The sequence below is a fragment of the Polistes fuscatus genome, unplaced genomic scaffold, assembly GCF_010416935.1.
Source record: "Polistes fuscatus isolate 324 unplaced genomic scaffold, CU_Pfus_HIC Scaffold3, whole genome shotgun sequence".
Lineage (NCBI taxonomy): Eukaryota > Metazoa > Arthropoda > Insecta > Hymenoptera > Vespidae > Polistes > Polistes fuscatus.
In genome coordinates this window covers 2,053,448-2,075,457 of record NW_025113107.1, presented here as the reverse complement: position 1 = coordinate 2,075,457, position 22,010 = coordinate 2,053,448, and the positions used below count along the sequence as shown (strand labels likewise).

Genomic DNA, 22,010 nt, shown 5'->3' with positions numbered 1-22,010 from the left:
TATTGTAAATCATAAATAATAAACACTACACATATATATATATATATAGTCTTCCTCGTATGTGAGTATTGAATATAAATAATATGTGGATACATCACATTTGCTGGTTGCTTCAAATGGAAAAAGAAAATTAATTACATTTTTTGTTTTCGTTATTATATAAATTATTATTTATGTGCATAAATATTTTTATTATATTAATTATAACAAAATATTCTTCCATTTATAATTTTTATAAATATTATTAAATTTTCACAGGGCCTCGTAAAATGTAGAAACGAACGAGCCAATTATCTGTCCTAACTATTTTCTTCTATTCTATTATTCTAACTATTTCTTCTAAACTTCAATTAACTTTAATCTTCATTTTATCTTCTATCAAATTTTCTTTCCAAATTCTATAAAAAAACATAGCTAAACGTTAACAAGATAAGACGCCATTTTTAAATTTAAATACCAATTAACTCGTGCTTCGTGTCGTCGTTTGATAATCTTTTAAGTGTTTCCTATAAGTGCAAAATTAAATAAATAAATAAATACATTTTGATTTTTCTGATCTAACGGAAAATAAATATGAGTATTGATATCATAAAAATAAATCGAAAAACTGATTGTTATCGTTAACAAGGGTTATGGGAAGAAAGATGATGCCAGTGTAGCGATGGTGGCGCCACAGTAATGGCTAATAGAGTAACTATGACGGCGAGGTCGCAAATCGAAAAGCAACTCAGAAGACGCAAGTAACTTTGAAGATACGACAGTCTAGCACGAGCCATCGCTCAGGAGACACCCGTAGGGGACTTGCTTGTTTCAAGGTAAGCTATTTTATTCGTTCAATACTCTCTCTATCTCTATATCCTTATCTATTTCTTCTTTCGTTCAAAACTTCGTTTGAAGATAAGAAAAAAAGTGTAATATCTTCGTCGCATTTCTTTTCTGTTATTTTCCGGAAAAAAAGATACATAAATAAATAAATATACAAAAAAAAAAGTAATGAAAGAGTCGTGTTTCAAAGACATCGACCTCGATATCCCAACTAGAAAGTAATCATTGAATACAAACAACAAACTCTTCGATAATGGTTTTAAATAGTGTTGAATAAATAGATTTAAATTTAAATAAATTATGAAAAAAGTGTACGATAGAAATAATAGCGGGGTAAATACAAATGGTCCAGTGAAAGTTAGATTCGAAGCTAGTTGATGCCGGATTCGATGTTTGTCTTTATGTAACTTATGTATGCACGGGTGCAGCGTACCCGTCCGGGATTTCGAAGCGGCCACGTGATCTTTTCTGTGCCCGGATTTCTAACTTAGGGAAGAAAAGAGAATCAACAATTGATGCTTTTTCCTATATCGATCTAGTTGTTTTCTATTAAGTGCTTTTTTGTAAAAAAGAAAAACGCAAAAAAAAGAAAGAAAAAACGGTGGTGTGTACTTATGTACGCAAGTGAGAAGTTATACTTCTTGGCGTACCAAAACGAAATAACACCTCAAAACTTCAAAAAATAACTTCAAAAAAAAAATTTATTATTATTATTATTATATTTTTATTTATTTATTTATTTATTTTTGAATTTATAAATATATATATATTATATAGTGTGACCAGGTAAAAAGGGGGAGGATTGGAAGTATGAGAAGATATAAGCTACTAATTATTATCTATTATTTATTTAACAAAAAAAAGAAAGAAATCATATTTTCAATCGATCGGTACATTATATAGATAAAAAAGAATAAAAAAAAAAGAGAAAAAGAAATATCAAAATATAGATAACAGCCACACCAAAAATATATATAAGGGAGACATATCGAATTACTTTATGCGTCAACGGTCATGGCGCGGTGATAGAACTACTTCCTGATCGATTATTTAAATCAAGCAGCGCTGAGTACGATTAGTACTTAGATGAGTAGCCCGCTTGAGAAAAAAAAAAGAGGAAGAAGAAGAGAAGAGAGACGACTTTCTGCCGTAAATTTGAAATCGATTTGCCGCGCATCGTAAATACCTACAAACCCCGTGGTGTCGCTCGGAAAAAAATCACTCCCATCACATTTTCCCAAACGCGCCAAAAGAAGTATAACCTCAAAAATGAAATCTTTAACTCTCAACCAATTTGTCGCAATCATTTCGTTTTATCTCGATGATAAAACGTAATAAAAAAGAAGATTATTATTGAGAAACAGTCAGTTTGAGTACACAAAGTAATATTTGCTTTCGATTTCAAAGGGGTCGGTCTGTTAACAGATCAACGAGGTTCAATCGAATATATCGAAACACTCGATTCTCGTTATAAGCAATTTATCCCAAGGTTATTTATTTCAATTTTATAAATCTTCGTTAAAAATTCGTTTAAAAAGCATCATTCCGTGTATTAAATATTCATATTTATCGTAAATCCTTTCGTGACCTTAAGTTAAATATAAATATTAGGTAGATAAATAATATAAACGATACCCGATATAAAGATAATCATTTGAAAAATATTACACCTTTTCTCTTACAATTAGATTTTGTTTCCCTTAATTTTCTATCGATTGCAATGTTCACAATAATAGTATTCGATGACATCCACTTACGTTTGATTACCACCTCCTGTTCATCCCTTCCATATCTCTCGATATCGTTCGATTAATATTTCGAAAACGAACGAATATGTAATATTTTAAAATCTCATTTAATGTGTCCATTTTGCGAATCTATCGTTATTGTTAAAAATAAAAAAAAAAGAAAAAGAATTAACAAAATAAATGAAGTTGTCCAAAAGCAAGCACGTGAAAGAAAAGTACAAAAGAAGAAGTACGCGTTGTTTCAATGCAGAGATCGAGATCTTTTTAAACGTTGTCAGTTTTTTTTCCTCGACAATGATCAAAACAATTGTTTCCTTTTAATCTATGATGGTTGATAGACTTATCGTTAATTTACTTTGCCGTTCATTTTCTTTTTTTTTTACTATTATTATTATTATTATTATTATTATTATTATTATTATTGTTTCTTATTTTTTTTTCTTTGATAAAAAAATTAAATAAAAAGGGATGATCGAATTAACCTTCGAAGAAGGAACATAAATTACGTGATCCCGATTATGTGTCATATAGATCATCAATAAAAATCCCCATCGCGGATCCTCTTCGAATCATGATCTCCGTTTATGATAATGATGATGATGATGATGGTGATGATAATTATGATGATTATGATAAATCCCATTATTTAGGTTTAACATTAATTATCTAAGATCTTTTCTCGTAATCTCATTCCTTCTATTAGTAATAATAATCGAATGGTATTACCGTCTAACGATTCGCATCGCATGACGTGTCCATTGTTTTTCCCGCAAAAAAAAAATGTCTTTTGCGATTTAAAATCGAACACGTGACGCGTACGCGCGAAAAATAAATACGTTAAATGCTCGACATTGGTGTGGTGCCAGGTATCTTTTTTTGATTTAACAATTAATGCGAATTTTTCTTTTCTTCATTTCTTTTTCTTCGATTGCATTCGTTTTACGTTCAATTTGCGTTTGGAAATTTGTTGACAAAATAGAAAAAATAATAAATAAAAAAGAAAAAGGAAAAAAAGAAAAGAATAAGGAAAACGAAACGTCATCATTTAAAATGGAGGGTATAACTTTTGTTAATTATAAAGTGGGCCACTACATAAGAACTGCAATTTTAAATTAACGAATAAGACAAGTTTTTCTTTTTTAAATTTTTAATTTCAGATTTTCATTTACTGTTCTATATAAAAATGTTATCTTTTCTAATGACGAAAACTATATATATTTCTAAAACGAAACTACAGATATAACAGGTGGGAGTGAGGGTTGAGGGGTGAGAAAAAAAAAATAGAAAGAAAGAAAAGAAATTATTAAACGAGAAAAATAAAATTCTTCGGAACTTTTTTTTTTTGGAGGACTTTAGAAATTAATTAGCATAAAATTTTCATAATGCGGGAATTTGAAGGAAAAAAGAAAAAAGTTCGAAAAAACTTAGACTAGTTGAAAAAAAAGAAAAAAAAAATTATACGTGAAACCAGTTCGGGGAACAAACACGTGGTTAGTTGAATTCGTTTCACTGATTTTATCGACGACTCGTATGGTTAACGAGTAACCGTTGATTTGTCTGAGAATTCAAAGCGAAGAAAAATAAAGTTTATACTTTTAATAATCGGCCAAGTCGCGTGAGAAACCGGTTTTGTTGACGCGCGTTACGCACCATCGTGTGTCTCTTCGTTCGTTCTATAACCTGATTGCATTTTCTACCTTATAGCATTATTATCATCATCATCAGTCGCGATTTACCTAAATTTCAACTCGGACGTGTCGTCTCCTCTCCTTTTTCCATCGTGAAGGATTATTATAATAATCGTCGATGTTTACGCGAATTTTTTCTTTTTTTGTTTTTTTTTTCGTTCTCGGGTGTAACGACGAGTAAGAAAAATATCTTCCCTTTTTTTTTTCTTTTTTTTTAATCTTTTCTCACAATTAGAAGAAAGCGTTCTTTTTTGTTATCGAGATATCCAATTCAAGGATAAAAGTAAATATTTTCTTTTTGTCTTTTTGTTTTTTTTTTTTTAAATATAATTACAAATTGTCGAATGTTAAAAATATGTGACACGTGTGAACCGAATAGAAAAAAAAATAATTTCTTTGTATCTTTGTAAATTTCCATTAAACTCTTAAATTATAATTGAGTTGTACCATTTTTTAATACTTTGCTGACATGTTTTTTTTGTCTTTTTTTAATCAGATAATATATTCCAAATAATTATATTACGTTAACAGTTACAATATCGTTGATCTTCGGACCCTCTTTCAAAGTATCAGATGTTGTTTGAATTTATTGAACAATATTATTTGATACATTCTGATGATTAAATAGAAATGTTTTTTTTTTTTTATATTAAAATTATCCACACGTACGCACATATTTATATCATTATCCATACATCCTGCATATTTATGAAACAAAGAATTGCAAGCACGAGTTCAAATGAGATTAGATAAGTTTACGGATTAAAGATTACATTATGTAAGATTATATAAAAGGAAGAAAATATTTCATGGAATATAAAAAATACCATTAGATCATAAATAAAAAATAAAATGTTAAATTAAGAGAAGAATCAAAACTGAATTTGTTCACCTTGCTTAATCGCGGAAGTAATAAAATGTTTTCGCAATTTAGGAAACAGGATATTTGATTAGTACGAAATATTTCTAATTTTTTTTTCCCATTACAAAAAAAAGAGATATATGGATATATACATATACATATATAAAACCCATAAACACCGGATAGATCATTGCCATTGTCGAAAACGAAATTCAGCATATAAGTTCCGGCTGATTATTTCACTAGTATAGGTTTCTCATCTAAATGTCAAGGTATCGACTATCATGTCATTGCTTTTGAAAATCAACGTATTCCTTTGGAATGGGTTTAAAACGTGAAACGCGAGCTTGCGTGCGTAACTTTCTTTGAAATTAAATTCACACGAGGCGAGGCAAGCCCTCGCTTAAATATACATAACTCTACGTATTTCTACACATACATACATATATATATATACATATGTATGTATGTATGTATGTATGTATCCTTCAGGTACAATGAAAACGAACATTTCGCGAATCTTCGATCTGCCGATCATGAACTTCCTCATTTCGTGACATAAACAAATATTTAAAAGGACGAGCACGTGTTAGAGCGTCGAATAGAATTTTAATCGTTTCTCCAAGATATCTCACAAATTCTTCTGGTTCCTTCGATCACAACACCGAACACGAATTCTGATAATGCTCGAAATTTATTTCACCAAAACAAATCCCATTCTATTCTACAGAAAACAAAATAAAATAAAATAAAATTAAATTAAATTAAACGTCCGAAAAGATTGGTGGCATTTTTATGTTTTTATAACATCAATAATTATAATTGTAATGTTAATTTTTTTATAATAATATATAAAAAATGTTATATATATATATATATATATATATTTTATATTACAATTATTTATATGATAAGTAATAGATCATAAAATCTCAATGTTTTTAATTTGATATGCTTGGAATGATCTAATAATTAGTAAAAAGTGTAGATGGCGCAGTAAAGTATACGGCTGTTTAAAAGTGTGCCTCCTGCATTTTGCTGTGTTTAGTTGTGTTATAATTTATAATTAAAATAATTTTTATGTTTTTTTACTGCTTTACATAGTGCTTTGTTATTTTTATTTGTAACATTGGAGTTTTTTTATTTTGGGTGCATGTTAAAAGCCCTTTAATCTGTGTTTCGGCCGTTGATTTTCAACCACAGTTTATATCGTATTCAGACAGTACTGTCATATTACTTCTATTATTATTATCTTAACATTGCCACCTATACCATGCCCGACAAAACTACAGAGTGGTGTGGTATTTGTATACGTCCAATTGTTGACAATTTCGCTGCTACGACCCAGGATACTTGTAAGCATAAATTTCACTTGGCTTGTGTCAAAGTTAGATATGCTCTTCACTCAAGATCCGAGGTCAAGGACTTTGTTACCAGCAAATGTCCTATGTGTACAGGGAAGAATGAGTATCCAATTTCTATTTTGGAGGAAATTAGTATGAAGTTAAACAAATTAAACGACATTGATACGAAAATCACGGATCTGACTACAAGACTGGACGGAATAGCTGCCAATTGTGACTTTCTACGCGAAGATTATAAAGCTTTAGAAAAGCGAGTTGGTGCAATTGAATCGGCGTCATCATCGGACGCAACTTGTATGATTGGCCAATCAAACAATCCGCAATTGCAAGCCATTCAAGAGATAGAAATGCGCCAACTGTATATGGAATCTAATCAACTTCGTGACCAATTTGTTATTTCGGATCTCCCAGAGGCGGCTTCGGAAAGCTTACCAGCTGCTTACCAGCTTAAACTCGGAAAAATTTTAGAGGTTCCTGATGTAAGCGTTAATAGTTTTTCATTGGTAGAGAGAATTGGATACAACAAAAAGAAAAATGTTAGAGGAAACATTGTTCGCGAACGGGATATCATTGTAAAATGCCATTCGCCAAATTTGGTCGATAAGTTTATTGCCTGCAGGAGGAAACGCAATGATATTACTGCAAACCTAGTCATCAATGGGTCACAAAAGATACCAGTGTTTGTAAACAAGCGGTATCCAACGGCATTGTATAAACTGCGACAAAACATTATCAAGAAGTTTCCTCACATCAGTAAAAAAAATATTTGGATTACGACTAATTCTGTTTGCGTGAACCTTAAGAATGGATCGGAACCAGTGAAAATTTTGCCGTCAATGGACCTATCAAACATCCATAGTCTTTGTAAATAATATTGTATAATAGTATTGGCTCTCAGCAACGTAATATTACCGCTGGAACATCGTTTATCTTTCGTTTGCAACGATATCAGCATACTACTCCGTTTAGAAGAGTTTTAGGATGGTTTACTTTACAAGATCGACATGACTTCTTAATGGCTTGCATAGTATACAAAATATTGCGTCTTCAGCACGACAAAATATTAAGAACGAACTTTAGTATTCTTACTTCTGTTCGTGGTCGTGCTGTCAGGCAATTGGATGTATTATGTTTACCTTATGCAAGAACCAGGACTTATGACAAATCATTTTTGGTTACTGCTGTTCGTATTTGGAATCAACTACCGGAAGATATCATAGCTTTAAGTGACTATAAAGAATTCAGATTAAGATGTTATACCTACTTTATTGATAGAGATATTCAGCGTGTTTTGTGACTTACGATTTAATTTAATTTAATTTTTGTTTTGTTTTTTTTCTCTCTTTTTTTTTTAACCATATGTTTATTGCTTTGAACCAATACTACTATACTACTATTATAGAACCATTATACTTTTATTTATTATTTACTATTTTCTTTTTACTTTTATCTACTTACTGTGCGTTACTACTAATATAATGATAAGTTTAATAATAATTACATAATTTTCACTTCCGTTTTGTTTTATCTATACATTACATTGTACTATACTGTAATTAATGGCCTTTAGGGAGCCTAGGCTCTAGGGTCAATAAAATATTATTAAATAAATAAAAATAAATAAATAATTATAATCACTTAAAATATATATATCTCCGTTATTTTTAATCTTATGGATAAATATCCAAGACAAAGTTACGTTACTTGAAAAGGGTTACATACATCCGACTGAAAGAACTTTTATTCGAGGTCACTCTTTATAAGATTTCAAGGTTATTGGTAGATTTTTTTTAATGGAACCCTACGATCTATTTTTACATTGCATGATATAATTCCTCGTGTTTTCTGAATAAACAAATATTAAAGTCGAACAATGATCGGGTCGCAAAGTATTTTTTACAAAATATTTGCCATATTAATAATTAGCCATATTCTTTTCGGATTTAAGACAAAAAAGAAAAAATATTCATTTTTTTCGCCTTTTTTTGCTTGGATAATAATAAATATATATTTATTTATTTATTTAAAAACGTGCGAGTGTGTATGTTTATGTGAATTTATTATCAATAATATTTTTTGCTAATAATAAAAAGATACCAGAAGTAACCGTATAACGTATTACACTTGATAAATACATATTACCAATGTTTTAATATCCATTAAAAAGTCCAACAGTGATACTTTTCAGTTTTGCATTATACATACGTATACGAGTATATATTCGCAACGTTTGCTATATTTACTGTTGAAGGTCTCTCATTGAGTTATTAGACTTAAACGAAAATTTCAACACTCATTCTCTTAAAACGTGTTATACAATAAATTACTTCCTGTGTTATACCTTTTTAATTACAACTAAAGTTGACAATTTAATAACTACGATTATTCGATCTTACAATTAAATAATAAAATGAATGAAGGAATGTGAATAAACGAATAAATGAACATATGAACATATGAAAGAATGTATAAATGAATAAATGAACGAATGAACTAACATTTAAAATGAAGATCGTGCCAAATATTTGACTTCGTTTTATTTTTTGCTATAAATGAGTATAATATATACACATAATCTCCGTATAATTTATAAATCTTGTAAATTACATGTGAATTAATATGTAAATTCTGTAGAATAGAAAAAACAAAAGAATAAAAAGCAAAAAGAAGGAAAGAAAAAACCAGTAAGATAATGTCGATCGGATTATTTATGATAGTTGGATCGATATATGATTCTTTAGTAAACATGCTTTATGGATATTTCAAAGATTGCGCGTTTTATCGATCGATTCTCGAATTGTTTTTTCTTTTTGACTTTGTTTCTATATATAAAAAATTGAATTAAATTAATATATATATATATATTAATATATATAATATATATAATATATTAATATATATATATATATATATATATATATATAGACACACACACATTAAAAAAATATAAATTATAATATTAATTAAATATAAAATTATAAATGATTAATATTCACAAAAAAAAATAAAAATACATAATTTATTTAATATAAAAAAAATATATATATATATATATATACAATATAATATTAAATAATATTTCAACAAAAATAAATATATAGGTGCATCTGTGCGCGTATAAATTTATATAAGTAATTATAAAAAAAAATCAGCAAATTTTATATCAATTTAAGAAAAGAAAAAAAGAATTTAGCACCAATGTTGATACGAACGTTTCTCTTTAAAATACGGCAATATCTCTTTCTCTTTCTCTTTCTCTCTCTCTCTCTCGCTCTTGACTTTAATTCAATATTATGTCGAGCAATACTGCGCATGTGCCTACATTTTTTCCATCTCTTTCGAAGAAACATAATACTGAAAATGTGATGCGACGGAACCACCCGAATTCTTGTTCATAGAGATACAAGAAAAAAATAAAACAAGAGTATAGAGTAGTGTAAGTCTATCGACTTCATGTTTGTTGTTTTTTTTCTTATCAACTCGAAACATTTTCTGAGAATTTGTTTAATCGTTAAAAAATAAACGAAAGTATTATACTTTAACGTTCTAGTGCGGTTAACCTCAAAGTCTCGATTTCCTGCCGTTGGTGCAGCTATTGTTAGGTATTAATATATATATATATATAGTTAATCTTATTACTTTCATACAATCTATTTTACGTATAAGTAATTTTCGAATGTTACTGAATATAAATATATATTAATATCTATACCTTATTATCACCTATCTTTCATATACAGGGTGTTCTGTAATTAATGGTACAAATGATTCTATATGAAAAGATTGGTCTTATATAAACAAATTTGATTCTACATTTTCGACTTAGTTTTTCACATAGAATCATTACCTGCTCGCTTGTACCATCAGTTACAAAATGTCCTTTATATCTTTGTTGAATGATTAATATTATAGAGAATATGATAATTAACATTATTCATTTGTACTTTCAGTGAATAAACAAGAGAAGATGCCTGACCGCCGTCAGCCTAAGACCTTAGAAGGTCTTAGTTTGCGGGAAATATGTCAACATCTCGACGGGTTGTGCCGCCGACTGCAAGTGCTTTCTCAAAAGACTTCATCAGCACAGGTGCTCGCTTACGCAAAACAAGTTATCAGACCATATTATATCAATGCCTTACCCGCAAGCCTACGCACTCAAGTTATTGAAGAAACTTCGAGAATGCTCTACGGTCCCTCATTGGATGGTTCATCTTTAATTTCTGGTCCTGCTCCTCTGTATTTATTAGCATTGCTTCTTAATCATGATATCAAACAGTTAAAGGTGAATCTTTGTTGTTACTATGGATGTAGCCATCAAACGTCGCTCTTAAAGTTATTAGCATCTGAAGGGACTGGACTAGAGTCTTTAGAACTGGCTCGCTCTGCCTTACTCAGATTAGATTGCAGGTTGTTAAGGTCCGCTCTATTGAACATGGAAAATCTCTTAAGTTTGACTCTTCGCAATATAGCTAACGATGCAGTACTTCAAGTCATTGGGAAAACATGCCCTAAGTTGGTACACTTAGATATAGCATGTTCGAAACAAGTAACAGATGCAGGATTGAAACAACTGTTACTAGAAGTCGAATTAAAAGACAAAGCAACTATTACGTCTACGCAAGAGCCACCTAACAGTTGGTTCAAACTGAAAACCTTGATGATGAACAGACTAAAGACGAAGCCTGGTGCCAGATCCAGAAAGAAAGACAAGGAAAATGTTTTATTGGAATATTATGAAAATCGTAATTCTATTTGTGATACCCTGAAAGTTCTTAATATTGCTAATACTACCGTTACATGCTCTGGCGTAATTTTGGCGTTAGTATACATATCTAATCTGGAATCGTTAGCAGAGTACAATCACATGGGAAGCGTGGTTGAAAGGATGAATAAAGGATTTATTGAATTCGAAGCTCCACTTGCTTTAACGCAAGCAAGAAGCACTAAAACAACGCTTGAACGTCTAGAACTTCTTGCTCAGGCATGCCCAAGAGTTGAAACATTACATATTTTTGAACCTAATCATCCACCAAAAGCGCTAAGATTATTTCCCTGTGTCACTTCTTTGAGCATACATAGTATTCCTGTTGAAAATGGATGGATAAATGGTTTTTATGAATATTTACGCACTGATGGTACAAATTTTAAAGAACTTAATCTTCATGTTGCTCAACGTAATCATGTATTGACAATAGATTTGAAAAAAATCTTCAGCAGTTGCCCTAATCTCAGAAAACTAATGATTGATGGCTCCATTGTTGTATGGTCAGCAGGACCAGATCCACCACCTCTCAAATATTTGAAAAAAGTTCGGTTGGGACATAAAGTAACTGCCTTGGTTATAATTAAAATTCTCTCCTTGGTGCCGGAATTAACAACCCTTCATATTCACAGTTGTTCTGATCTAACTAACGAACACTTAGAAAAATTATTGACTACGCCCTTATGGCCCCAAAGTTATGAAGAAACCGGCAGAACAGAAAATAGTTTAGTGCAGAATTTATCATGTTTCTACATATACGAAGCCAGCAGAGTATCAGCGCCAACTGTGTTAAATATTTTTTATAACTGCAAACGCTTAAGAAGAATTGGTAATTTAAATAATTGGGGATTGGATTGTGACGGTATAAATATGTTAAGAAAGACGCTGGCACATGCCAATTTAGATGTGGATTTGTGTCCTGGTTCTCATTGGTTTTGGAGCAATTGTATTCAGTAGCTCGTGCACATTAAGACTGATTATTCAATTATTTTGAGACAGTCTTTTCAAGTATTTTAAAGACCATGACATTATTAATTAGCTGTTTTATCAAAATCTCTATACATCTAATATTTTTCAAAGACTCTTCATTTATCAGTATTCAATACATGTTTACTATGACGAGTTTTGAAATATAAAACGAAAAAAGGGAAAAATATAATATAAAGTTGCCATTTTCGAATTAAATTTAAATTTAATAAAAAAACAAAGGTATATTTTATGAAAATTCAAATGTTTCTGAATAATAATAATTTTTCGAAAATGATATATATTATATTATATTATATTATATTATATCATACACAATAATGTAAAATTAAAGTATTCAAACACAATATAATACTAATAGGGTACGAGACTTAATAGTTTTATCGAAAAGTTCAAACTGAAAATACTGTCCTTATTAAACTTTGTTATTAAAATATAACAAGAATATAACGGCAGGAATTAAATTTAATATACACGCATTAGTTTATGTTATTGATAAGAGGAATACTTTTTTTGAGAAATAAATCAAATGACAAGGGAAATAAACAATTATATTTCCTATCTTGTTTAGAGTAAACAATAATAAGACAAATAAAATTGTTCTTCATGAACATATATACATATATGTATATATACACGTTCGAGTTCAATTATAATACTTGAAGAAAATTTTAGTAATTTTATAATTTTTTTAAATAATCCGTCCAATAATTAAGCTTTATGATTAACCCTTTTGTTACGGCTTTGTGTTCAATATAAATTCGTTAGTACATGCGTATTATCGCATAATACGACCTCTATATATGTCGCTAATAAAGAAAAGGTTAAGATTTGTCCTACTTTCATAAAATACAAAATATTAGTTAGAATTCAATTAAAATATATTACATTGTTCGTATAATATTTGATTTAATTTTTTGTTTTTGTAAATATATCTAACTTACCTCCGATAGGCCATGGGATTGCAGTATGAGATTGATAAGTTTGGTATCCGTTTGAAAAATTTTGTATGTCATATGTAACTGTTTAGCCGGTGGATCTTCCGGAGGCGTTGACAAAGCGCAACACCTAAAATAACAAAAGGAATAATAAAAATAATGCATAAACATAATAATAAATTTTCATTTTAGGTATACTTACTTAAAACGTAAAGTAGGCGCCCTGTTTCCAACCGGATGATTCAACAGCCATTCGTTGTTTATTGGACTTTGATCTTTCGTTGTGCTATTATTTACCAATTAAAAAAAAAAAAAAACAGAAAAATATTTAAATAATAATAACAGCACACACAAGACAAGAGTTTGTTTCAAATTTTACCGCGCGTTAAAAAATACGATGGTAACGTAGATCGAATAGTTTTAGCAAGACGTTAACAGATAGCGCTGCTTTTCGATGTATATTGAAAGTCGATAAGGAAGGTAATTTTTTCGCGGAAATATTTTTGAAAAGTATTTAGAAAGTCGATTAAAAAGAAGAAAAAGAAAAGAAGTATAATACTTGCAATTAAAAAAAAGGAATCACGCTAATCGAACTTTCACTTTGTATTCTGTTCGTTTGCTCACTAGCTCGAACGTCAGAATTAACATTATCGCGATAATTGCTTACATCAAATAATTACGTTCACTTCTTTCTAATTATTCGTGAAACGTTTTACTTTGATAATTAGAGAAAACTTGTGCATTCCGGTAATTAGATGCACTCGTGCATACTGCGTATTAGATTAACTTAATAAAATAAATTTCAACAGTAATTAACTATTCACTTGTACAAAGATACACGAAAAAGAAAAAGAAAAAGAAAAAAAAAGAGAAGAAAATTTTTTAAAAACCGAATCGCTAATTGCAGTCACGTAGAGAAATAATCGACGTGCATACAAATTGGCTGGAACGTAACACCATTTTAAATAGTTTTCCAATACTCACCGTTTATCGATATTAGAGTTGTGTGGTTTATGCACGAAAGGTTCGAGAGCTTCCTCGCTACTATTGGATAATTGTGACATGCCAGAAAGACTGGAGGATGACATTGACTCTTTTGGTCGTTTTCCTTCCAATTTTCTTATCGTAGTGCCTTTCCTTTGGGACAACATGATCGATCCTACAAATCACACAGAAGAATAATATTCAGATCAAGTGTTCTATAAATAACCAAAGGGCTATAATAAAATAAAATGCCTTTATAACACGAATATAAACACGTATATAAAAGTTTCTATTTTATATTCTTTATCTTCTATATCCTAATAACAGAATTACAAATCAAACGTTATTTTAAATCGAAAAATCTTTCGAACGAGAGACATCGTAGACTAGTACCTGCCCTATGTATTATTTTTCGATGCTTGTTCTACATTTTGCAAATTATTACCATGAACATAACTGATATCGATCGGGATACGTCAATGATCTTGTAATATGGATTAAGTTAAGGAAAATGATGTCAGGCTGTTTTCTTCTTAAGTAGTATTAAAACTTATCACACAATACCACCCCAAGTCCTTCGAGATATGCACCTGCAAGGTTTCACCTTAGTCGTCATTTCTCATAGATGTTAAAGAAGACGGGACATAAAACTTTGACCTTTTGAACTACTACTGCTTTAGTCCCAAAAATAGAACAAAATTAAGATTGACAAAATCTTGTCATAGTTTCATTCCTTGAAAAATAAATTTATTTATTGAGGCTTTCCCATTCATGTTAGGCTATTCATTATAACCGAGGATCCAAATTATGCACGAAGCAAAGTTCGTAAGGCCACGAGTAAGGGTTGTATAGTCTACCCTTGAATCACAAGACGTTATTTTAGTACCTAAGTGAGTTTTGCTCTATGCTTACAACATAAGTGTACAGTAGTACTCGAATTTATTATTCCAAATGATGTATCGTTGTTATATCAAATATTAATAAACTGAATAATGTTATAACAGATTCACAAAACGGCTTTTTATAACGGCAAATTTAACTTGAAGATAAGGGAGTTAGAAATGAAATCAGAATGAAAGAAGTTAGAATGAAATAATAATTATCTTATTTTCGAGGGTTACATTTGAAATGCCACAGCATCGTTGCTTCGGGTTTTCTTCTTTTTTTTTTTAAAGTCTAGCACGAAAACGTGTCACGAAAGGTCGTACATATGCCAAATCTAACTTTCTACACTTAGGTTGTTAATATTACTGTGGAGAATAGAAAATAAAGGAATGGAGAACACGAGGAAAATGACAAGGCATTCGTAAAAGAAACAAGAAAAATAGCTTCAGGAATAATTGAAACAATTAATTTTGTTTTTTTTCTTCTTTTAACATTTCATGAATTATCGATCATTCGTACAAATGAGTTTAGAGATACCCTTTCTACTTCTTTTTTTAACACAAAAATCTGCATATTGCATTAGAGTACCCTCGGTCATCACGCAGAAAGTAAAAAACAGGTACTAAGGAGTGGACTGTGCGTGAGTCACTGAAGTGATTATGCGATTGTAATGCATCGTTTGCATAAGAAGGAAAAGGGAGAAAGCCGTTTAATATATTTGATAAACCATGAACTTTATGTATCTGTAATATATATACACATTATAACAAAACATTAACACTCGACCCTCTTGTAACACGGTTAATTCATTTCATGTTGTATGCAAGTGAAACAAAAATTATAAATCAAAATTAGATGTATAAAATAGTGATAAGAATATTGTCAGATTTTATTAACACATTACTATAATATAGCTAATATTATAAATACTGTGTAGTTAATATTTTGCATTATATAATAAATTAATAAATAAACAATATTAATTATAATAAGCGTGGGCGTATTGTAAGTTCATAAGGTAAATAAAAAAGAAAGGAATTTCTTTTTAATTTTAAAACTCGTTACATTTGAAAGATAAATTCATAAGTTTTTATTTTTGATGGGTAAACAAAACATGACCTACTTTGCTTAATGAACATTCTATTCTTTCCTGTATTTTTTTTCTTTTATAAGAATTTCAAATTAATTATACAAAAAAAATTGGATTTTGAGATTGTTAAATATAATTATGTCATACGATCTTTATAATTTAATTGTTGGTTCGTGTCTATAAAGAAAATGATATAATATGATACTTGTAGTAGTATATCATAGAAAATAATAATAATAAGATTTAAAAGATACACACATATGAGTGTGCTAGTTTCAAGTTGCATGTCAATCATATACAAGATTAAATAAATTAATAATTTTTAACCCTCAATCGTTCCAAACGTAAACTTATATAAAAATAAAAAATAAAAATTCTATTACTTCTCCGGAACACAAATAAAAATCATTACTCGCATGTCATTGTGTGTGTGTGTCACATTTAAAATATTTATATTAATATTCAATAGAGCAAACATATATATCGAAAATAAATTAGAATTACACCCCCACAATTTGAATCTACAAATTAAAATTAACAAATATTTATTTCACAATTTCGCAATGCATCATATTTATTAAACTATTTAAACAAACCTACTCGAGTGTTACTACTTCGTGAGATAGTAAAAAAAAAAACAAACCCAGAAAAAAAAGGAAACAACAGGAGGGAACAAAGTCGCGTGTTTCGATTTAATCATTAGACGAACAAAATTTCATATGAATGCCGATCGCATGAACACACCTATAATATATTATAGTAATCACCTCGTACATGTTCCCAAACAAACCATGGGGTCTTTTGCACGATATTATACCTTAAAAGTACTCAGACACGCGACCTAAACTGCAAAGGTGGTGGTCTCTTGAGTAATGGAAATTACTTTGATAGAATTTGTAAAATCATTTCGATTCACATTGGGTTCTAGAAGAAGGGGGTGGGGGGAGTGATACGAGAAATACAGGTGTTTGCGTCAGAGGTTTTTTGTTTTAAGGTGACGAATATGACGAAGACGTGGACGAGTAGGAAAAAGAGGATAATCCGCAATGCCTAACGACTTTGGCACGTTTCCCAACATTTTCCTCATCTTCGTTTGATCACGACCTTGTCCATCCACCTTCTTGTCTTTCCATTTCATTGAACACGTCAATGCGCTTCCTTTCATTGGCCCATATCGTAATACCGATAACAACATAAAACCTGTTTTTTATCATTTATCTATTTCATTCCGGATTTAACGTTAACTTGTAATCCTGTGTGCGTAGTATTTTCACGTTTCTTATATTTCTACGGACCATTTTATACTTTTGTTTCGATAATTCATTTTGTTATTATTGTACAAAGATAGGTTGACAAGTTTTGATCACATCATTTTATTATAATTTCTTTTTTTTTATTTAATAAAAATTTGTTTACATATGTTAATAGGCTCGAAACTTTTCAACCCATATCCCCATATTTAGATTTCAAATTACAAAATTGTAAATAGTACAAAATTAGGAACGTAAATATTGGACATAATTCACAAATATGAAATTTTGAAAGACTTTTAATTTACGATCGTATGGTAATCGTTTCAAACGGAAACCTCTATTATTTTCTATTAAGGATTCAACTTTTATTCTTTGGCTCAAATTCAGGAAACATGCTTCGTTTCGGTAGTCTTTGACTTAATTTTTTTTCTTTTTCTTTTCTTTTTCATACTTTTTTACGTAACCTTCTCTCTCTCTCTCTCTCTCTCTCTCTCTCTCTCTCTCTCTCCATCAATCTTCGTAAGTGGGAGATACGATGAAAGAGAAAGAGGAAACGTATTTTTGGCATAATGTCAAAGAGGAAGAAGTTGCTACATTCTCGTGATCTTCCTCTAATGATACGTAAGTCACATAAATTTTCCGGAAATCTTTTCTTTTATATCTTTATCTCGTCTCTGAAATAAACTAAATCATTTTTTGATCTAACTTTTTATTTTTATATTTAAAAAAAAAAAAGAACTGAACGATTTTTTATTACACATAATTTATAGGATTATACACAATTATTTGAATAATATTAAATATGTTATCGTAATTCTTTATTTATTTATAATATATATTTATTTAATAAATTAAAGATCATTTTGATAAATAATTTCTTATATAAAAATTCAAATATTGATTTTGTAATAAAAGTAAATGTAATCTACTTATTTGTAATATATTACAATTTTTATAATCAAATATTATTACTTAAATATTTTACATAATTTATGTAATATTTTTATTTATTACACTATCATAATTACCGACACATAAATAAAAATGAAAGTACAAATACAAAAGAAACGTACTAACATAGACTCCATCAAACACGAAAACACCGATTATTTTTAAACTCTACACAGTTGTAGGGATCCATTAAGACCGTACACGGTGTAAGCAGTAGGATTTTCAATCCTCAACCGTTTCAAAGAAAACAAATGGAAAAAGAAATTACAAACAAAAATATACATGGATGATTTTAAAAGTATAGAGCGTAACACACGAGAGAGATTGAAAAGTTTTGAACTTTAAGGTCCTAATGGACACGTACAACTATATAGAGTTTGAAGAAAATCAGTGTTTTAATGGTCTGATAGATTTCTTGTAAAATTTTTATTTTAAAATCCGATTGTGAAAATCAGGCAGAAAAACAATTAATAATTTCACCAGTTTATCGAATATCTATAGACTTACCTAATGAAAATAGTAATATTAAGAAAAATGAGAAAAGATTGTTGAACGTTAATGAGAACACATCTAACAGGGTGGTGATTTCGACGGATAATTAAACTCGAGCCATACATTTAACGCACGCAATCGTATCGTCTCAACTCTTACCGAACAAGGGAGAGTTTTCCTTTAGAATACATCGATCGATTTTACCTTTCACACAAACGACTACAATGTGATATATAGGGAAACACTTGTGGTCTTGGTTCACCGACCGAATCTTTTCTTCTATTCTATATTGCTTTTTTAATCCTATCTTTCTCTTATACTTTATCTTGTTAACAATATCACTCTTTTCCCATCACTGCATTTATTAGTCAATTATTTTTCTTCTCTATTAATACTTTATTTCCAAATTTTTCAAAAACTCACGTCATATTGCTAATAAATATAATCAAATTAAAATATAAATTATATATACAAATTGTTTCGTAATATCTGGGTTTGCTTCAATTTAATCCGTTCAGTTTGAATGCTCAGTTCTCTCGCTTAAAATATTCGATAACCATTGACAACATTGAAGAATTTTTATACAGGTATATTAAAAAGTTTCCAACAGATTTGACACACACACACACACACACACCTGTTTATTTTGAAAAAACTGTGAAATTAAATAACACGAACAGTGCAGCAAACTTGGATATAAAATGGGGAAGGGGAGGTAGATCGGGGATGGAGGAAGTGTGTGCGCGCGTGTGTGTGATGATTTCAAGCAGCTTTTGTGAAGATAAACTATCGAGGATTATTGTAACACAAAATACACTACGAGAATATTTTGTTCAGTTCTCTTTTGACCTTTGAAGGAACTGTATTGATTTCCTAGACTTTCCGATTTCCTGTATGCACACCCTTTCCTCCACCTGCATTCTCTATCCCGTATCGTATACATTCAGAAACTGTCTGAAATTCTTCTTTCCAATAATGCGAATGATGAAAATATACATGAAATCTTAACGAATGTATTTACAAATATTTATAAAATTTTTCTAACTTTTGTACAAACCTTTTTATCATTTATATTTATATTTAGTTTCAAGTTCGCCAATATATATAATAAGAGTATAATGTTGAAATTATCAATAATTTGTATTTAATCTTATATGGGCTTACTATGGTTTCAAATCACATACCAATAAATAATGAATATTATTTTATAATCTAATTATCTTCATAAAATATTTCATAATTTTTATTTATCAACCAATGAAAGATTATTTATAAACGATTATCAATTGCAGCTCGAAAATATGGGTAATTAATTTTCTTATCTTGGTATTAAAAAAAAGAAAACTCGTATAATATCAAAGCTCTCAGATTTATTTATGCAAATATTCTGTCAAGACAGATCGTCCCTTATAATCATGACGATGAATTGTGAAAATGTAGACTTAATCCGCCCACTCAACGAGACCACCAACAGGTATTTCCGATAGGTCTGCACCTCCTTCGGTGAATAATAAATTACTTGGTGAACGCAAGTCGTGTAACGGTCTATCTTTCTTAACAGGACGCTAGTCGAACTGTCGGCCAGTCCGGAAGTAACCAACGGTACGGCCCCATTTGCTTCATTACATAATCGATCGGGTAACCGGATCGACTGAGACCAACACTTTCGATCCTGCCAACCGCTTAAGTTTTAAACTGCTTCGCAAAATACAAACTTTCTTTTCCTTTTCATTTTCCAACGATTCGTTTTTCATCATTAAAAACTCGGAATGCCCATTTGCATTATCGTACGAATTATGATAATGTATATAAAATATGGGTGGGGTGGGGTGGGGGGTGGTTGTGGTAATATGGCAATTGGAATCATTTATTTTTATTACAATTATTTATATCGTCAAATGATTAAACAAATTTTGTTCTATTTTTTAACAGTAAACTGGTATAATTATTGGCACAAAGGTGTGTGTGTGTGTGTGTGTGTGCGTGCGTGCGTGCGTGCGTGTGCGTGTGTGTGTGTAACTTTGTAAATAAGAGACACTCGGAATGACAATTGGTATGGTTCGTATCACTTTGTATTTGATTTTTAATTTTGTAAATTAAATTAGATTTTTATATATATATATATATATATAATTGTTAATTTAAATTAAAAAATAATATTTAACTGAAATAGAAAACAATTCGTTATTGAACTGTCGGAATATCGACAGAGACGCTAGAATTAACAATCTACTCAATTCCAATCACCGCACATTTGATTTTTCATGAAGAAAATTAAATTCGTAAACGATGTTGATTCAAATTAGAAATATCAACCATGAGTTAACGTACGACCAGAAACCTATTAAACAACAATTAAAATGGGGTACAATATTTTCTGGTGATATATTTTCAGTCCAATAACAGTACCTAATTGTCGACCTATTATTGTTCACAACACATACGTGCAGATAATTCTACACGTTTGATAATAAATGATAGTCATCTTTTTTACATTGGATGTAAATGGGTTAACTGTATAATACATTTAATAATAAAAGGAATAAAATGATTGGATTTCAAAGTATCGTTTAATTCTTGAAAGAATCCAATCAATTGGATAAATTGTTAACGACACAAAATAGTTCGAATGATTATCGATGAACGATAATCTTTCATTCCAAACGAAATAGAACAGGAATATATTGAAATTGAATATCGGTACAGATCACAGTTCGAGTCCTTGATATAAACGTGACTTACCTACACGAGAAAGAAGAAAAGGATAAAAAAAGAGTTCATTAATGGTAGGATTCTTGAAAATAAGGGGATTGTGGTGGTGGTTATATTCATGAAATTGGCTTGAAAATTACCATCGGTCGATCTACTGTAATTGATTCTGCACGTAAAAAGGATCGCGATAACGGACACCCAATACCATCCTTCTTCTTCTTTTTCTTTTCTTTCTTTTCTTCTAAACTTTTTTATTAAACCATCTATCTTGTCTTCCATCTCAATCGAACGTAACATTTTCCTTCTAGTTTCTAATATTATTTTGTTTTTTTTTTTTGTTTCAATAAAGACTTTACAACATAACGATAAGTAAACTGTGCATCTTAAAAGACGATATTGGATTTTTTCCGAACTTCATTATCAATAATTTATTGGATTGTCCGAAAATTATGTGCCGATTAATATTTTT

The 22,010-nt window shown here is 29.9% G+C and overlaps 2 protein-coding genes across 5 annotated transcripts in view; one reads left to right on the top strand and one right to left on the bottom strand.

Annotated features, from left to right (window-relative positions):
* LOC122519957 (tubulin polyglutamylase TTLL5) overlaps positions 1 to 22,010 on the bottom strand; it is a 35,125-nt gene that overhangs the window by 7,851 nt on the left and 5,264 nt on the right. For both annotated transcript variants that reach the window (XM_043639797.1, XM_043639796.1), the window contains exons 2-4: positions 14,159 to 14,333; positions 13,377 to 13,460; positions 13,181 to 13,304 (exon numbers count right to left, since the gene is read on the bottom strand). In XM_043639797.1, the coding sequence (XP_043495732.1) occupies positions 13,181 to 13,304; positions 13,377 to 13,460; positions 14,159 to 14,325 (375 nt within the window). In that variant the 5' untranslated portion in view covers positions 14,326 to 14,333. The remainder of the gene's footprint in view (positions 1 to 13,180; positions 13,305 to 13,376; positions 13,461 to 14,158; positions 14,334 to 22,010) is intronic.
* On the top strand, positions 709 to 12,388 carry LOC122519958. Of its 3 annotated transcripts, XM_043639800.1 has the most exons (3): positions 9,703 to 9,923; positions 10,038 to 10,089; positions 10,438 to 12,388. In XM_043639800.1, exon 3 carries the CDS (start codon positions 10,455 to 10,457, stop codon positions 12,204 to 12,206), a length of 1,752 nt encoding a protein of 583 aa, XP_043495735.1. In that variant the 5' UTR covers positions 9,703 to 9,923; positions 10,038 to 10,089; positions 10,438 to 10,454; the 3' UTR covers positions 12,207 to 12,388. The 3 variants fall into 3 exon arrangements, with proteins under 3 accessions (XP_043495733.1, XP_043495735.1, XP_043495734.1); XM_043639798.1 differs by lacking the exons at positions 9,703 to 9,923; positions 10,038 to 10,089 and adding an exon at positions 709 to 815; XM_043639799.1 differs by lacking the exon at positions 10,038 to 10,089.